General features: G+C 54.0%; 1 protein-coding gene across 4 annotated transcripts in view; it reads right to left on the reverse strand.

The window, feature by feature from the left end:
* LOC132833889 (pleckstrin homology-like domain family B member 2) overlaps positions 1 to 18,324 on the reverse strand; it is a 35,329-nt gene continuing 17,005 nt past the window's right edge. Inside the window, exons 5-16 of one of the 4 annotated variants that reach the window (XM_060852547.1) lie at positions 17,890 to 18,009; positions 17,009 to 17,164; positions 15,019 to 15,105; positions 12,807 to 12,881; positions 11,953 to 12,060; positions 11,728 to 11,830; positions 10,222 to 10,408; positions 8,836 to 8,923; positions 5,963 to 6,049; positions 5,198 to 5,417; positions 3,816 to 3,901; positions 1 to 2,274 (exon numbers count right to left, since the gene is read on the reverse strand). In XM_060852547.1, coding sequence (XP_060708530.1) covers positions 2,140 to 2,274; positions 3,816 to 3,901; positions 5,198 to 5,417; positions 5,963 to 6,049; positions 8,836 to 8,923; positions 10,222 to 10,408; positions 11,728 to 11,830; positions 11,953 to 12,060; positions 12,807 to 12,881; positions 15,019 to 15,105; positions 17,009 to 17,164; positions 17,890 to 18,009 — 1,452 coding nt within the window. In that variant the 3' untranslated portion in view covers positions 1 to 2,139. Of the gene's footprint in view, positions 2,275 to 3,815; positions 3,902 to 5,197; positions 5,418 to 5,962; positions 6,050 to 8,835; positions 8,924 to 10,221; positions 10,409 to 11,727; positions 11,831 to 11,952; positions 12,061 to 12,806; positions 12,882 to 15,018; positions 15,106 to 17,008; positions 17,165 to 17,889; positions 18,010 to 18,324 lie in introns of those variants that run through there. The other 3 variants (XM_060852549.1, XM_060852548.1, XR_009647124.1) reach the window with 3 other exon arrangements.

An 18,324-nucleotide genomic window follows, 5' to 3' on the forward strand; every position in this document is an offset into this window, starting at 1 on the left:
TCAGGCAGAGCTGATATATTATAACAGACATGAAGGAGGGAGAAATCTTGACAAAGGGACAACAACAAAGACCTTCTCACTCCCACCGCGGGTAACCGAGCATCCCAGTGCAGAGGCAGCTGGAACCCCAACCCCATTGCCCATCTCGTAACCCCCTTCGACGCTCTGGATATCTGACAGGACAGGGGGCTGTGAACGCCCCAGGAAGGGTCCAGTGACCCTCCAATCAGGTTCACTGACAGACTGCCTGGCTTCCAATTGGCTGGGAGGATGCTGGACCCAGCAGATGGAGGCACCCAAACAACATGGCGGCATGGCTGAGTCCTTCAGCCAATGAGAGTCTCTGGCAGGTACGAAGACGCACAGGGGGCAGTGCCAACGGGGCACTCATGAGAAACAGGCAGGTGGGTAATGGGCAGAGAGTGCAAAACCGTTCATAATCAATTGTGTCACCTAAAAACAGAGAGGGGAAAGCAACCCATTCATTCAGTTGGCCCTTCCACACCAACAACCAATCCTTCCCACAACATTTGCCAAGGCCCAAGCCTCTGGAATGTGAGGGCAGAGGTGGGACTCCATGACTGTACCTGTCAAAGAACCAACTCCAGTGCCAGGTTTTTGCAAAGGCCACTGGGAGGCTGGGTGAGGATTGGCCATTTGCAGTGCCCCATGGGAAGTCCCATTGGATCAGGGTGTGGCCCGGGGAGAGCCACTGTCTCAGCAAACACAGTTATCAATCGGCAAGGGGATAGTGCCAACCCCCAGGACAGGGATAGCACGGGGTTAGATACAGAGTAAAGCTCCCTCTACACTGTTCCCCCATCAAACACTCCCAGGGACAGGGACAGCTCGGGGTTAGATACAGAGTAAAGCTCCCTCTACACTGTCTCCCATCAAACATTCCCAGGACAGGGACAACTCGGGGTTAGATTCAGAGTAAAGCTCCCTCTACACTGTCCTGGGACAGGTATGGATTGTGGTAACTCTGAAACAGTTCCCGAACATCTGTTCCAAACACAAGAATCCCTTGGGTCGACTCTGTTCGCCCCCAGTCCCCAACAAGATGTGAAGGCTCCTGTGTTCACTCTCCCTGTCAGGCTCAGGAGGAACTCATGTCAGTAGAAACCTTCCTCAACAAAAGAAAATTCACAGTCAACCTCAAAATAACTTTGTCCCATCAAATCTCAGAATTCCTTCTCGCAAGGTTTGCTAAGTGCCCAGGAATGCGCTGACCACAGATTCTTTGCCAACCATGGGAATTTGTGGGACCAATTTATGATCCCTCCGCCCCATACCTCACCACAGGCAATCCTCTCACTCTCAGCTTGAGCTTTGTAGCTGCCATCTTGAGTGTACTCGTGCCTGACATCCACCATCTTGAGTGTACCAGTTTCAGACACCTACCACCTTGAGCGTACCACTGCCATCTGGAGTGTCCCAGTGACAGAGCCCCACGTGTGTACCAGTGGTAAATGCCCACGATCCTGAGTGAACATACCAGTGCCAAATCCCCATCATCTTGTGTGTACCAATGCCAATCCCCACCATCTTGTGTGTACTACTGCCAATCCCCACAATCTTGGGTGTACCAGTGCCAAATGCCCATCTTGAGTGTACCAGTGCCAATCCCCACAATCTTGGGTGTACCAGTGCCAAATGCCCACCATCTTGCATTTACCTGTGCCAAATAATAGCAGCACAGGTAGCACAGAGGCCTCTAGCTTGACTCTGTTGCCTTTAAATCTGTGTTAGTAACTCTCTGGCCACCATCTTGAGTGAAACAATTCTAACGCCAGCCCAAATGTACCTGAAGCAGCCATCTTGAGTGTCCCAGCACCCAACTCCCATAGAGAACAGTGTGTGTCTGTGGAGTATTCCTCTTGAACCTCACTAAGCATCGAAACAGGCCCGGATTCCGACTTACAAGACATTCCCACTGCCCGGTCCAAATCGATGAACAATAACTTGAGCTTCAAAGGTACGTATTGAGTTCAGAAAGAAAGGAGAAAGCAAAGGAAACCGACTCCCTGCGGGTGAGCTCCTGATCCCAGGATGTGCTGAGGAATGTACCAAGAGGGGGCTGTGGGGGGAGGAGGCGTTTTAGGCCCAAAGTTCAGTCTCTGGCTGTTGGCGGGATCTTCAAAACCGAACATTGCCCTCCACAGCGGTGAGGATAACCTCCATCCAGATCCTCAGGGTGACATCTGTCGGGGCGACCATATAGAAGAGTCTATCGTAGGTTTTCAGGCAGAAGGTGAGGGGTGGGTTTGGACTCTGGAGGAGTGGGGTGGGGGGGAGAAAGAGAGAAAAGGAAAAACAAAGGAAAAATCCATCAGCATTTATAATTTATATAAATGATTTGGTTTGGAAAATTAGATCACATGGAGTACAGGGAGAACTAGCCATTTGGATACAGAACTGGCTCAAAGGTAGAAGACAGAGGGTGATGGTGGAGGGTTGTTTTTCAGATTGGAGGCCTGTGACCAGTGGAGTGCCACAAGGATCGGTGCTGGGTCCTCTACTTTTCATCATTTATATAAATGATTTGGATGTGAATATAGGACGTTATGGTTACAGGCTAAGTTTGCAGATGACACCAAAATTGGAGGTGTAGTGGACAGCGAAGAGGGTCACCTCAGATTACAACAGGATCTGGACCAGATGGGCCAATGGGCTGAGAAGTGGAAGATGAAATTAAATTCAGATAAATGCGAGGTGCTGCGTTTTTTTTTTAGATTAGACTTACAGTGTGGAAACAGGCCCTTCAGCCCAACAAGTCCACACCGACCCGCCACCCACCCATACCCCTACATTTACCCCTTACCTAACACTATGGGCAATTTAGCATGGCCAATTCACCTGACCCGCACATCTTTGTGACTGTGGGAGGAAACCGGAGCACCCAGAGGAAACCCACGCAGACACGGGGAGAATGTGCAAACTCCACACAGTCAGTCGCCTGAGTCGGGAATTGAACCCAGGTCTACAGGCACTGTGAGGCAGCAGTGCTAACCACTGTGCTATACACTTAATGGTAAGGTCCTAGGGAGTGTTGCTGAACAAAGAGACCTTGGAGTGCAGGTTCATAGCTCCTTGAAAGTGGGGTCGCAGGTAGATAGGATAGTGAAGAAGGCGTTTGGTATGCTTTCCTTTATCGGTCAGAGTATTGAGTACAGGAGTTGGGAGGTCATGTTGTAGCTGTACAGGACATTGGTTAGGCCACTGTTGAAATATTATGTGCAATTCTGGTCTCCTTCCTATTGGAAAGATGTTGTGAAATTTGAAAGGGTTCAGAAAAGATTTACAAGGATGTTACCAGGGTTGGAGGGTTTGAGCTACAGGGAGAGGCTGAACAGGCTGGGGCTGTTTTCCCTGGTGCATCGGAGGCTGAGGGGTGACCTTATAGAGGTTTATAAAATCATGAGGGGCATGGATAGGATAAATAGACAAGGTCTTTTCCCTGGGGTCGGGGAGTCCAGAACTAGAGGGGCATAGGTTTAGGGTGAGAGGGGAAAGATATAAAAGAGACCTAAGGGGCAACTTTTCCACACAGAGGGTGGTACGTGTATGGAATGAGCTGCCAGAGGAAGTGGTGGAGGCTGGTACAATTGCAACATTTAAGAGGCATTTGGATGGGTATATGAATAGGAAGCGTTTGGAGGGATATGGGCCGGGTGCTGGCAGGTGGGACTAGATTGGGTTGGGATATCTGGGTCAGCATGGATAGGTTGGGCCGAAGGGTCTGTTTCCGTGCTGTCCATCTGTATGACAAGTTGGGCCCATGCGATGAGGGAGCAAAGCAGGTAATCACACACCTTGGAGGCTCTCCGCAAATGGTCAAAATAAATCTCCTCGAGCGCCTGGAAGTAAATGACTCCTTTAAGCTTCGTCTCCTCTTTGTCTACAGACAGAACAGGAACACATCCAGTGAGAAAGCACCCCCAAATATCCCCTCCCCCCCCCCCCCACCCCCCCTCAGTAACAGCAGTGTGTACCGTCCCCTCCCTCACCCCACCCCCCCCTCAGTAACAGCAGTGTGTACCGTCCCCTCCCTCACCCCACCCCCCCCTCAGTAACAGCAGTGTGTACCATCCCCTCCCTCACCCCACCCCCCTCAGTAACAGCAGTGTGTACCGTCCCCTCCCTCACCCCACCCCCCCCCCCCCTCAGTGAGGGCAGTGTGTACCGTCCCCTCCCTCACCCCACCCCCCCCTCAGTAAGGGCAGTGTGTACCATCCCCTCCCCCCCCATGGCCAATCCACCCTAACCTGTGCATCTTTGGACTGTGGGAGGAAACCCACACAGACACGGGGAGTATGTGCAAACCCCACACAGACAGTTGCCCGAGGGTGGAATCGAACCCACGTCCCTGGCGTTGGGAGGCAGCAGTGCTGACCACTGGACCACTGCGTCACCGCAATACAGAACCCAATGTCTGTCGGAGGGTCAGTGCTGAGGGAGTGGGCACTGTCAGAGGGTCAGTGCTGAGGGAGCACCGCACTGTCGGAGGGTCAGTGCTGAGGGAGTGGACACTGTCGGAGGGTCAGTGCTGAGGGAGCACCGCACTGTCGGAGGGTCAGCGCTGAGGGAGTGGGCACTGTCAGAGGGTCAGTGCTGAGGGAGCACCACACTGTCGGAGGGTCAGCGCTGAGGGAGTGGGCACTGTCGGAGGGTCAGTGCTGAGGGAGTGTCGCACTGTCGGAGGGTCAGTGCTGAGGGAGTGGGCACTGTCAGAGGGTCAGTGCTGAGGGAGCACCACACTGTCGGAGGGTCAGCGCTGAGGGAGTGGGCACTGTCGGAGGGTCAGTGCTGAGGGAGTGTCGCACTGTCGGAGGGTCAGTGCTGAGGGAGTGGACACTGTCGGAGGGTCAGTGCTGAGGGAGCACCGCACTGTCGGAGGGTCAGCGCTGAGGGAGTGGGCACTGTCAGAGGGTCAGTGCTGAGGGAGCACCACACTGTCGGAGGGTCAGCGCTGAGGGAGTGGGCACTGTCGGAGGGTCAGTGCTGAGGGAGTGTCGCACTGTCGGAGGGTCAGTGCTGAGGGAGTGTCGCACTGTCGGAGGGTCAGTGCTGAGGGAGCACCGCACTGTCGGAGGGTCAGTGCTGAGGGGGTGGGCACTGTCGGAGGGTCAGTGCTGAGGGAGTGGGCACTGACGGAGGGTCAGTGCTGAGGGAGGGCCAAAGGAAGGCGAGTTACCTGTAAAATACGCTAACCACCTCCTGTCAACGTCAAACACGAACCACCTCTTCCTCCACGTTTTGATGCGGCCTCCCATCTTGGTGAGGAATCCTCGGCAACTCTTGGCCGTGAGCGTGAGGTGTCGGCATCCCTCCACCGCATGACCACAGGCCTCCACATGGGCGCGAAGGTCAAAGGTCGGCAGGGCAATCGGTGCTCGGTCAGTATCGGGGGCCCTCTGTTTCCCAGACACAGAGAGAGAGAGAGAGAGAGAGAGAGAAATATGGTGAGGAAACAAGATGGCTGCCTTGCATTACCAAGGCAATGAAGTCCTTCGTGGGGGTGGGGTGGGATGGGGGTTACTGATTGTATCCTCAACCCCACCTCCCTGTGTCTTCCCCACCCTCCCTCATCCTCCAAACACAGCCTCAACTCCCCTCATCGTCACAAATCTCACCTGCCCCACCCCCTGCTCTAGGAGGGAGTTACAGAGATAGGGAGGGGGTGTAGGGGCTGGAGGGGGTTACAGAGATAGGGAGGGGGTGTAGGGGCTGGAGGGAGGTACAGAGATAGGGAGGGGGTGTAGGGGCTGGAGGAGGTTACAGAGAGAGGGAGGGGGTGTAGGGGCTGGGGGAGTTACAGAGATAGGGAGGGGGTGTAGTGGCTGGAGGGGGTTACAGAGATAGGGTGGGGGTGTGGGAGGTGATGGTGGGGGCAGTGGGGTGAGTGACTGCCGGGCTGCGAAGTATTGAGGATAGGTCCCCCCGGTGCTGAGCAACGTACGTCAGAGGGAGGGGTCCCCACTGGGGTCACTGTGTGTACAAGGTGTGGATCTGCCTCAGTCTTCACCTGCTCCCTCCTCTGGGCATCCTGTATTGGGGAGGGGGGAAACAGAAACACGTCATCAATCCAGCCTCTCAGTACTCCAACCTCGACAGCAACCCTGCCTTTAAATAGCACCAGGAACATCGGCTCATTCATGGTGCCTGGGCGTCAGAAGCTTGGAATTCATATATAGCCCTCCCCGTCCCTACATACCCCCACCTTGAGATGTTGGGGGTGAGCTGCCTTCTTGAACCGCGGCACTCCATGTGCTCTGGGGTAGACCCACAATGCCCCTGAGTTGGAGGGGCTGATGGGCCATGACCCTCAGGTCAGACTCACCACCCTCTCCCCCCCAAAGAGACGCCATATACAAAGCTCTAGAGCACGTGGCGTCCCCGGGACCCTGAGAGAAAAGGAGAGGGTGTGTCCTGTTGCGTGGTCCCCTGAGCAGACCATCAAAGTCATTTGGCAGAATGCCTCATCACCGGAACTTCCCAGCAAGCACCAAGACATGGCTTCACCGGGGGTGGGAAGGGCACTACCGGTGAGCTCCTTCATGTACCCACGGTTAGTCTGTGCCACCACACGCTGCCCTCCAAGCTGCTGTGGGGGCCTAGAGACTGTCACACGTCTCCTTCTGGAATGTGCAGAGAGATGCAGTGGCGCACGTTGATGTTTTTCCTGAGCACCGCCGGGACACAGGACTCTGTGCTCTCCGGTCTGTTCCTCAGGATGCACACCTAGACGAATACCGACTGGGCCAGGAGGACCAGCAATTCAGCGAGAGACGCTCTTCGGTCAGACTGAAACCTCAATAGTCTTCCAGCTGAAGGAGTAGACCCTGACTGGGTGTTGCAGACTGGCACATTACCAGGACCACGTGCTGATGGACGCACTGGAGCCTGGGTCTGCTGCTGCCAAGGCGCGGTGAGGTTTTTAACGGTGGGCTATTGGCAGTCCTCAGATGCCCACTGTCCCAAAACCTCTGTCAGTAATTTTTCCCTGCGGGAGTCAGAAATCCCTTTTCCTTTTTTGGAAGCGCGCACAGTCTCTGTGGGACGTCAGATTTCAATATCAGAGTTACCTACACTTCCCCACTTTGCAGAATGGATCCAGAGTCTTTTGGACATATTAATGGACACTTATTTTATTTTAAAAAAAGCAAAGTGTATTGGTGCAATTGGAAAATAATCAAGACAAAGATAGGTGCAGGAGGCGGCCATTCGGCCCTTCGAGCCTGCACCACCATTCATGACGATCATGGCCGATCATTCACAATCAGTATCCTGTTCCTGCCTTATCCCCATAACCCCATATCCCCATATCCCCCAACTCCACTCTCCTTCAGAGCTCAATCCATCCAGGATGAAAGCAGCTTAACTTTTACAGAGGGAGGCAGTTCCAGGACCATGGTACAGCGACACAGAGACACCCCCTCCCTATCTCTGTAACCCCCTCCAGCCCCTACACCCCCTCCTTATCTCTGTAACCCCCTCCAGCCCCTCCTTATCTCTGTAACCCCCTCCAGCCCCTACACCCCTCCCTATCTCTGTAACCCCCTCCAGCCCCTACACCCCCTCCCTATCTCTGTAACCCCCCGCTCCTATACCCCCTCCCTATCTCTGTAACCCCCTCCGGCCCCTACACCCCCTCCCTATCTCTGTAACCCCCTCCGGCCCCTACACCCCCTCCCTATCTCTGTAACCCCCTCCAGCCCCTACACCCCCTCCCTATCTCTGTAACCCCCTCCAGCCCTACACTCCCTCCCTATCTCTGTAACCCTCTCCAGCCCCTACACTCCCTCCCTATCTCTGTAACCCCCTCCAGCCCCTCCACCCCCTCCCTATCTCTGTAACCCCCTCCAGCCCCTACACCCCCTCCTGATCTGTAACCTCCTTCCACAGCTCACCATCTTTGAGCTCCTCAGATCCCAGTCTCTCAGAACCCCCACGCCCCCCTCCCCCATGATTCCCATCGCTCCATCCCTGGGGGGTAGTGCTGTAGTTGTCCAGGGTCACAAGTTCGCTCCCTCACCCTCCCACAATCTCCGTGTCCCCTCCCATCTCCTGCTATCAGATGGTTTCTACACATGGAGTAATCTGTTCTGTGGTACAAACTCCCGGCCGTGTCGTGAAGTGCCCAGGACTATGTCATTGTGTTCAAGGTGCTACATAATCAACAGTTGTTGTTGCAATGAGAGATCTGCCTTAGCCTGCAGCTCACTGCTACCATCTGCTGTCCAGAGGCTGATATTGCAGATAGAGAAAAGCCCCCAGTAATTCCTTCCTTCACCACCAGGAGAAGGCTGAATGGCCTCTTCAAGACTGTCACACAGGGACAGGAGGCCATTCAGCCCCTCCCACCTCCAGCCTGTCACACAGGAACAGCAGGAGGCCATTCTGCCCCCTTACCCAAGACTGTCACACAGAAAGAGAAGGCGGCCATTTTGGAGGTAAACTCGAATGTTTGCCTCTGTTATGGACTTGGGCAGTTACGGAAGGAGGGTGGTGGTCTTTCGGATTATTGCCGGGGCAAATAGATTGCATTTACGTGGCGCCCTTTCTCCTCCTTGTCTTTAGGAACTGGAGCCGGGTCTCTGGGACGGGTAAGCTAACGCAAAGGGTGAGGCACAGCAAGATCCCACAAGCGAGCAGTGCGAGCACAGCGACCCGGTGAACTTTCACCCCTGGGGTCAGGGCAGAGGTAATCGTTTGCCTGCTGTACATATCTCCCCAGAACAATCCCACGTGTGGGCGAGCTTGGAATCCCAGCCCTTCCCGGGATAACAGGGTCGCAATTGATGGCGGGGTGACGGACGGTGCAATACTTAACTTAGCCTGCAGGAGGCGCTCCTTCTCGGCCAGGGCGGCCCTCAACTTGTTCTCCATTTCCATCAGGGTCTGGAGGGAGTAGCCATTACTGTGGGAGCAAACGACATAGTGCCAGGCATTATACACTGAGGCGATATCCGGGAGACTGGCCATTCAACCCCTCTGCGCCATGTCGGCCCCTCACCCCTTTCTCAGAATACGGAGACTGGAACTGTGCACAGTGCTCCGAGCGTGGGTCTGACTGAGGGATACGGAGACTGGAACTGTGCACAGTGCTCCGAGTGTGGGTCTAACTGAGGGATACGGAGACTGGAACTGTGCACAGTGCTCCGAGTGTGGGTCTGATTGAGGGATAGGGAGACTGGAACTGTGCACAGTGCTCCGAGTGTGGGTCTGACTGAGGGATACGGAGACAGGAACTGTGCACAGTGCTCCCAGTGTGGGTCTATCTGAGGGATACAGAGACTGGAACTGTGCACGGTGCTCCGAGTGTGGGTCTGACTGAGGGATACAGAGACTGGAACTGTGCACGGTGCTCCGAGTGTGGGTCTAACTGAGGGATACGGAGACAGGAACTGTGCACAGTGCTCCGAGTGTGGGTCTGACTGAGGGATACAGAGACTGGAACTGTGCACGGTGCTCCGAGTGTGGGTCTAACTGAGGGATACGGAGACAGGAACTGTGCACAGTGCTCCGAGTGTGGGTCTGACTGAGGGATAGGGAGACTGGAACTGTGCACAGTGCTCCGAGTGTGGATCTAACTGAGGGATACGGAGACAGGAACTGTGCACTGTGCTCCGGGTGTGGGTCTAACTGAGCGATACGGAGACTGGAACTGTGCACAGTGCTCCGAGTGTGGGTCTGACTGAGGGATACGGAGACTGGAACTGTGCACGGTGCTCCGAGTGTGGGTCTGACTGAGGGATACAGAGACTGGAACTGTGCACGGTGCTCCGAGTGTGGGTCTGACTGAGGGATACGGAGACAGGAACTGTGCACAGTGCTCCGAGTGTGGGTCTGACTGAGGGATAGGGAGACTGGAACTGTGCACAGTGCTCCGAGTGTGGGTCTGACTGAGGGATACGGAGACAGGAACTGTGCACAGTGCTCCCAGTGTGGGTCTATCTGAGGGATACGGAGACTGGAATTGTGCACAATGCTCCGAGTGTGGGTCTGACTGAGGGTTAGGGAGACTGGAACTGTGCACAGTGCTCCGAGAGTGGGTCTGACTGAGGGATACGGAGACTGGAACTGTGCACAGTGCTCCGAGAGTGGGTCTGACTGAGGGATACGGAGACTGGAACTGTGCACAGTGCTCCGAGTGTGGGTCTGACTGAGGGATACGGAGACAGGAACTGTGGCAGATGGTTACCTTTCAGCCCTTACCTGTGGAGACTGGTGCTCCGGGACACTTTGACGCTCGGCTCAGTCCGGGGTTTCCGGAGTTCAGGAAGCTGTTCGGAGAGACGGGTTCCTCGCGGAGGGGTGGAGAAGGGCAGCTTTTCCTGTTGGAAACTCCGACTCCGATGCAGGGTGACCAGAGAGAGGAGTTGCATGGAGGCGCGGCTGGGAGCTGGAGAACACACGCCAGAGACGAGAGAAACGGGAAAAATCATCCTAGTTATCGGAATGTGATCCGGAACACCACAACGTACATCACTGATACACCCGACCCTGTGCTGGAGACCCAGGGAGACACGTCAGGGACAATAGCTAATTCCCTATGTCAGAGGGGATATTGTGTAAGAAATATCTGAGGGGGGGGGCAGAGAAGGGGTGAGAGAGAGAGGGGGGCAGAGAGAAAGAGGGCGGAAGAGAGGGACGGGGGAAAGAGAGAGACGGGGGGGAAAGAGAGGGACGGGGGGAAAGAGAGAGACGGGGGGAAAGAGAGGGACGGGGGGAAAGAGAGAGACGGGGGAAGGGAGAGGGAGGGAAGGGCAGGGAAAGAGTGGGGAAGGGTGGGGAGGAGATTGGGGGGAGGTTTAGAGAGGAATTCCAGAGATAGGAGACATGGGACAGGGACAGCATGGGGTTAGATACAGAGTAAAGCTCCCTCTACACTGTCCCCCATCAAACACTCCCAGGACAGGGACAGCACAGGGTTAGATACAGAGTAAAGCTCCCTCTACACTGTCCCCCATCAAACACTCCCAAGACAGGGACAGCACAGGGTTAGATACAGAGTAAAGCTCTCTCTACACTGTCCCCCATCACACACTCCCAGGACAGGGACAGCACGGGCTTAGATACAGAGTAAAGCTCCCTCTACACTGTCCCCCATCAAACACTCCCAGGACAGGGACAGCATGGGGTTAGATACAGAGTAAAGCTCCCTCTACACTGTCCCCCATCAAACACTCCCAGGACAGGGACAGCACGGGGTTAGATACAGAGTAAAGCTCCTTCTACACTGTCCCCCATCACACACTCCCAGGACAGGGACAGCACGGGGTTAGAGACAGAGTAAAGCTCCCTCTACAGCGTTTCCCATCAAACACTCCCAGGGACAGGGACAGCTTGGGGTTAGACACAGAGTAAAGCTCCCTCTACACTGTCCTCCATCAAACACTCCCAGGACAGGGACAACACGGGGTTAGATACAGAGTAAAGCTCCCTCCACACTGTCCCCCATCAAACACTCCCAGGGACAGGGACAGCACGGGGTTAGATACAGAGTAAAGCTCCCTTTACACTGTCCCCCATCAAACACTCCCAGGACAGGGACAGCACGGGGTTAGATACAGAGTAAAGCTCCCTCTACACTGTTCCTCAGGACAGGAAGCAGTTCCCTCTCTGTCCCAGAGATTTTCTCACTATTCCTGCCCCAACCTCTCCACCTCTGGCCCCAGACACAAACCTTCCCATCCCAGCCCAATAGCCCCCAGCCCACACCTTCCTCATGGAGGGAGACGGGCCGTTCCGGATCCCAGCCTCCATGGCTATTCCGTCGTCTCCGGGAGATAGATCCCGAGCTGTTCCTGAAGTTCGCCGGTTCCTGGGGAGGGAGAGAGGGGGGGTACAATGTGACAGACAATCGGTGGTGAGGGGGACTATGTGTGTGTGTGTGTGTGTGTGCGCGCCCCGGGGTTGGTGTGGCACTGACGGAGACCCCCTCACCTTGAGCACTGCCCGTGCTGCTGCCATCTTGGTAATGGAGAAGACAGTTGGGGGGCCGTTCCCGTGGTCTCCGCTCCCCTCCCTCGATTTCCCCATTATCTCCCGCGTCTGGAACAACACCAGGACAGTAGGTCAGAGGCTGCAGTCTCCCCCTTAACCCCCCCACACCCACACCCACCCCCACCCACCCAACTGAGGGGGGGGGGAAACACATACCATTCAACCAGCTGGAGGGGGTTACAGAGATAGGGAGGGGGTGTAGGGGCTGGAGGGGGTTACAGAGATAGGGAGGGGGTGTAGGGGCTGGAGGGGGTTACAGAGATAGGGAGGGGGTGTAGGGGCTGGAGGGGGTTACAGAGATAGGGAGGGGTTGTAGGGGCTGGAGGGGGTTACAGAGATAGGGAGGGGGTGTAGGGGCTGGAGGGGGTTACAGAGATAGGGAGGGGGTGTAGGGGCTGGAGGAGGTTACAGAGATAGGGAGGGGTGTAGGGGCTGGAGGAGGTTACAGAGATAGGGAGGGGTGTAGGGGCTGGAGGGGGTTACAGAGATAGGGAGGGGGTGTAGGGGCTGGAGGAGGTTACAGAGATAGGGAGGGGTGTAGGGGCTGGAGGGGGTTACAGAGATAGGGAGGGGGTGTAGGGGTTGGAGGGGGTTACAGAGATAGGGAGGGGGTGTAGGGGCTGGAGGGGGTTACAGAGATAGGGAGGGGGTGTAGGGGTTGGAGGGGGTTACAGACATAGGGTGGGGGTGTAGGGATAATGAGGGGGCTGGGTGGGGTGAGGATTCCCTTCATGAAAATCTCTCACCTCATGTCCCCGGCTGTAATCCGGAGGGATCAGATAAATTCCTGTTACCTGCTTCATCGGATTGGCTCCCTCGAGGTACATTCCGGAACTGTATTCCTCTAAATTAAACATTGTTCCTTCCTCCTGAAATTCAACAGTAACCCAAAACAGACAGCGAGTGAGGAGAGGTTCCGGTGGGAAACCCATCTCGTTCAACAAGTTATACAATCTGCTGGCCCAGGAACAGGCCATTCAGCTCCTCCAGACTATTCGAGTCACAGAGTCATAGAGATGGACAGCACAGAAACAGACCCTTCGGCCCAACCCGTCCATGCTGACCCAGATATCCCAACCCAATCTAGTCCCACCTGCCAGCACCCGGCCCATATCCCTCCAAACCCTTCCTATTCATATACCCATCCAAATGCCTCTTAAATGCTGTAATTGTACCAGCCTCCACCACTTCCTCTGGCAGCTCATTCCATACACGTACCACCCTCTGTGTGAAAAAGTTGCCCCTTAGGTCTCTTTTATATCTTTCCCCTCTCACCCTAAACCTATGCCCCTCTAGTTCTGGACTCCCCGACCCCAGGGAAAAGACCTTGTCTATTTACCCTATCCATGCCCCTCATGATTTTATAAACCTCTATAAGGTCACCCCTCAGCCTCCGATGCTCCAGGGAAAACAGCCCCAGCCTGTTCAGCCTCTCCCTGTAGCTCAAACCCTCCAACCCTGGCAACATCCTTGTAAATCTTTTCTGAACCCTTTCAAGTTTAACAACATCTTTCCGATAGGAAGGAGACCAGAATTGCACGCAATGTTCCAACTGTGGCCTAACCAATGTCCTGTACAGCCGCAACATGACCTCCCAACTCCTCCCATTAAGTGTATAAGTCCTGCTAAGATTTGCTTTCCCAAAATGCAGCACCTCGCATTTATCTGAATTAAACTCCATCTGCCACTTCTCAGCCCATTGGCCCATCTGGTCCAGATCCTGTTGTAATCTGAGGTAACCCTCTTCGCTGTCCACTACACCTCCAATTTACTAACTGTACCTCCCATGTTCACATCCAAATCATTTATATAAATGATAAAAAAAATGGACCCAGCACCGATCCTTGTGGCACTCCACTGGTCACAGGCCTCCAGTCTGAAAAACAACCTTCCACCACCACCCTCTGTCTTCTACCTTTGAGCCAGTTCTCTATCCAAATGGCTAGTTATCCCAGAATTCCATGAGATCTAACCTTGCTAATCAGTCTCCCATGGGGAATCTTGTCCAACGCCTTACTGAAGTCCATATAGATCACATCTACCGCTCTGCCCTCATCAACCCTCTTTGTTACTTCTTCAAAAAACTCAATCAAGTTTGTGAGACATGATTTCCCACGCACAAAGCCATGTTGACTATCCCGAATCAGTCCTAAATATGTGCAATTTAAAAATCTCCATAAGGTCACCCCTCAGCCTTATTTTCAGTGAAAGACGTTCTATCCAATCCAGCCTCTCCTTATAGCTCAAACCCTCTAGTCCTGTTGACTTCTTTCAGCACCTATTCCAATTTAGTAATCCTTCCATTAAGAAGGGAGACCAGAATTCTGCATAATATTCCAACAGTGGCCTAACCAATGTCCTGTCCAGCCGCAACATGACCTCCCAACTCCTGTACTCAATACTCTGACCAATAAAGGAAAGCATACCAAACACCGCCTTCACTATCCTGTCTACCTGCGACTCCACTTTCAAGGAGCTATGAACCTGCACTCCAAGGTCTCTTTGTTCAGCAACACTCCCTAGGACCTTACCATGAAGTGTATAAGTCCCCTGGTTTATTCCTCCACTCCCTATCTCCACACTGCAGCCTTCACCCTCCCCATGTCCCTTCATCCCACAGGATTCCAAAAGACCTTGTCAGATCAAGTCAAACAAGGATCAATTACCACAAGCAGGGATGGATTCTCCCGATATTCTGCGCTGGGAATCGTTCCGGAATGGAAGGGTCTGGCTCAGATTCCTGCCCAGGTCCCCGAACCTAAATCTTGATCAAATCCATCACCCGCCCCCACAAACTCCCAGGAATACGACACCCAGTTTGTGGGATCTCCCCAACGTCGTTTAACCTCAGGACCCAGTGAGACCTCATGAAAGATCCTGATTAATTTCAAGGCCGCCATTTTGTTTAGCGTCCGCTCCCACCTTCCACCACTTTCAGTTCGGACCCGATCTCAGTCAGGACGCCAAGCTGGGGGACAGGGTGTCAGGGGTCAGGGGTCAGCTCACCATGCTGAGGGTCATCCGTCGCCTCCCCTCCGGGTTGACCTGTTCCTTGATCTCCCTGAGCTGCTCCTGCAAGTTCCTCACTGTCTCCTGAAACACAAGAGAGGCTTCTGTTCAATGAAGGTTGGTCAAAATGCACCCCACCCCTCCCCTGCCATTTATGGTGCCTAAAGGCCAAAGGTCAGAGGCCTGGGAACAGTAGGCCTCAGGCCTTTGCCCCGCCTTGGCGACCATCCAGCTCTGTATGTCTCAGAGATGCAGATTCTCTTCACCACCCTCCTGTACATCAGCGCCCACTCCCCATTATCCCAAGGAACTAATTTACCCCTTTGCGCCCTTCACCCCCAGACGTGGCTTTGTAACTGGAAGCGATAGGGCCTAGGCTTGAGATTGTTAAGGCCTTATGTTATAAAACCCCCTAAGAATTAAAACTGAAACACCCAAATAGGAGGTGCCTCACCCACTAACCTGTTAAAAAGGTCTGTGAAAGGTGGGGTCACCTGCTTCTAGTGTTAAATAAAATAACTCCCTGACACTCACTTTAAAGTCAACAAGTCCCAATTTATCTTCCTCTAACAGGGAACAACTGTTAGCAAACCAAATAAATCCCTTCTAACTAATGGCTAGGGGCAGCACAGTGGCTCAGTGGTTAACACTGCTGCCTCACAGCGCCAGGGTCCCAGGTTTGATTCCAGCCTCGGGTGTCTGTCTGTGTGGAGTTTGCACATTCTCCCCCTGTGTCTGCATGGGTTTCCTCCGGGTGCTCCGGTTTCCTCCCACAGTCCACGGATGTGTAGGTTAGGGTGGGTTGGCCATGCTAAATTGTCTCATAGTGCCTAGGGATGTGTAGGTTAGGGTGGGTTGGCCATGCTAAATTGTCCCATAGTGCCCAGGGATGTACAGGTTCGGGTGGATTGGCCATGCTAAATTGTCCCATAGTGCCCAGGGATGTGCAGGTTAGGGTGGGTTGGCCATGCTAAATTGTCCCATAGTGCCCAGGGATGTACAGGTTAGGGTGGATTGGCCATGGGAAACTGGCTCAGTGTTAGGTGCATTCGTCAGGTTTAAATATAGGGCACAGGAATGGATCTGGGTGGATTTGTTGGGCCGAAGGGAATCTAATCTCATCCTTCCCGCGAAAAGAGCGAAATTCCAATGCTGCGCTGTTCCACTAACTGTGAGTCCCAACTATAAGTAAAAATACTAGAATTTACTATCTTGAAATTACAGCCAGGTTACATGCCTTCTGGAATGTTCTGTGCCTTCTCTGTCAATTCTTCTGTCAGGGATATGAAGTAGTTGTGCTGTTGGCACCATCATTATGTAGATGGCACTTTCCGTAAGACACCGAGGAGGCTGTAAGGGCCAGCGATTCTCTCTCAAGGGCTGAGGACCCATCAGCTCTGGTGGATGGCAGTTAGCTCCGGGGTCTCTGACTAACTGACCCTTTCTTTTTTACCCATGATGCCACATCAGGATCTCAGATAATAGGATTGGTCCAATGTTCTCAAAACTTTCAGATTTAAATTTAATTGTTTTTTCTCATATCTCAGTACGTGGCTCACACTGAGTGGCTAAATTCAAAAGCCTGTGGCCTTGATTAAAAACTGCCTCTTGGCCGGTTAACTACTGCCTATTGATATAAATATTTCAGTTCGGGCTCTCGGTGCTCTTGCAAACCTTCGAGCTGTTGCTCACGGCCATTAATTTTAAATTCCGAAACACAGAAAAAGCACACAATCTTTTAAAGGGACCATGCAATTCTTTCTCCAGTGGCCCTTTACAAATGCCCTGTTCTCACATGCTGTCTTCCAACACTAGTGCCGCATTGATATCTTTGTTTCCGTGACTTAAAGTCTCGATGAACGGAATTTGGGATAAATCCTTTCCGAACCCTGTGATGTTTACACCTCTCACAAGATTCCGACGTCCCCAGCCTTCTCCCCAACATCCCTGTCCGTACCTCCAACCCCCAACTCCACCGGTCACGTACCTCTCTGTCCGCCACCCGTTTCTGACTCAGAGACAGCTCCTGCTGCAGCCATCGGTTCTGGGTCTCCTTCTCCTCCTCCAAACTGCTCAGTCTCTCCAGCCACTGAAACTCCAGCTCCTCAAAACCCTTCTGCGCCACCTCCAGGGCTTCAGCCTCCTGCACAGGAAGAGCCCACGCATCAGAACGATCTGACCATCAACTGGTCTACAATCTACCCACACTCAGAGCACTGTGCACAGTTCCAGTCTCCGTATCCCTCAGTCAGACCCACACTCGGAGCACTGTGCGCAGTTCCAGTCTCCGTATCCCTCAGTCAGACCCACACTCGGAGCACTGTGCACAGTTCCAGTCTCCGTATCCCTCAGTCAGACCCACACTCGGAGCACTGTGCACAGTTCCAGTCACTGTATCCCTCAGATAGACCCACACTCGGAGCACTGTGCACAGTTCCAGTCACTGTATCCCTCAGATAGACCCACACTCGGAGCACTGTGCACAGTTCCTGTCTCTGTATCCCTCAGATAGTCCCACACTCGGAGCACTGTGCACAGTTCCGGTCTCCGTATCCCTCAGTCAGACCCACACTCGGAGCACTGTGCACAGTTCCAGTCTCTGTATCCCACAGTCAGACCCACACTCGGAGCACTGTGCACAGTTCCAGTCTCCATATCCCTCAGTTAGACCCACACCCGGAGCACTGTGCACAGTTCCAGTCTCCGTATCCCTCAGTCAGACCCACACTCGGAGCACTGTGCACAGTTCCAGTCTCTGTATCCCACAGTCAGACCCACACTCGGAGCACTGTGTACAGTTCCAGACTCCGTATCCCTCGGTTACTCCCACACAGAGCTGACAGTTTGATGATGCTCATGGCCGCTCACCTCTTGCGGCTGTTCTCGGTGTTGCCCCCTGAGCCCACCCTCAGCCGATCTCTCTGCCTCCCCCAGACTCCTCCGGGCTGCCTCTACTCTCCGTCGTGCTCTCTCCAGCTCGCTCCTGGCCTGGAAACAGTGAGAGAGAGAGAGAGAGAGAGAGAGAGACAGTGGGTTAGAAACCATCTCCATTGCAGGGAGCCAGAGCGTGACCCTTCACCTCCCAGGGTGACCCATTCACTGCCTGTCCCTACGACCCCTCCAATCTCCATGCTCACCCCTGGGAGGTGAAAGGGTAAAGTTCACGCCTGAGGTCTGTGGGATCGTAGGCTGACAACCCCCCAACCAACCAGAGGATGCCAATCTCAGAGCCTGGGTACCATCTACTGCTGAACAAATGACACCCCCAGAGATTCTGAAGCAAAGATTTGTCGAGTCAAGCAG

This window comes from Hemiscyllium ocellatum, chromosome 38 (genome assembly GCF_020745735.1).
Source record: "Hemiscyllium ocellatum isolate sHemOce1 chromosome 38, sHemOce1.pat.X.cur, whole genome shotgun sequence".
Classification (NCBI taxonomy): Eukaryota; Metazoa; Chordata; class Chondrichthyes; order Orectolobiformes; family Hemiscylliidae; genus Hemiscyllium; species Hemiscyllium ocellatum.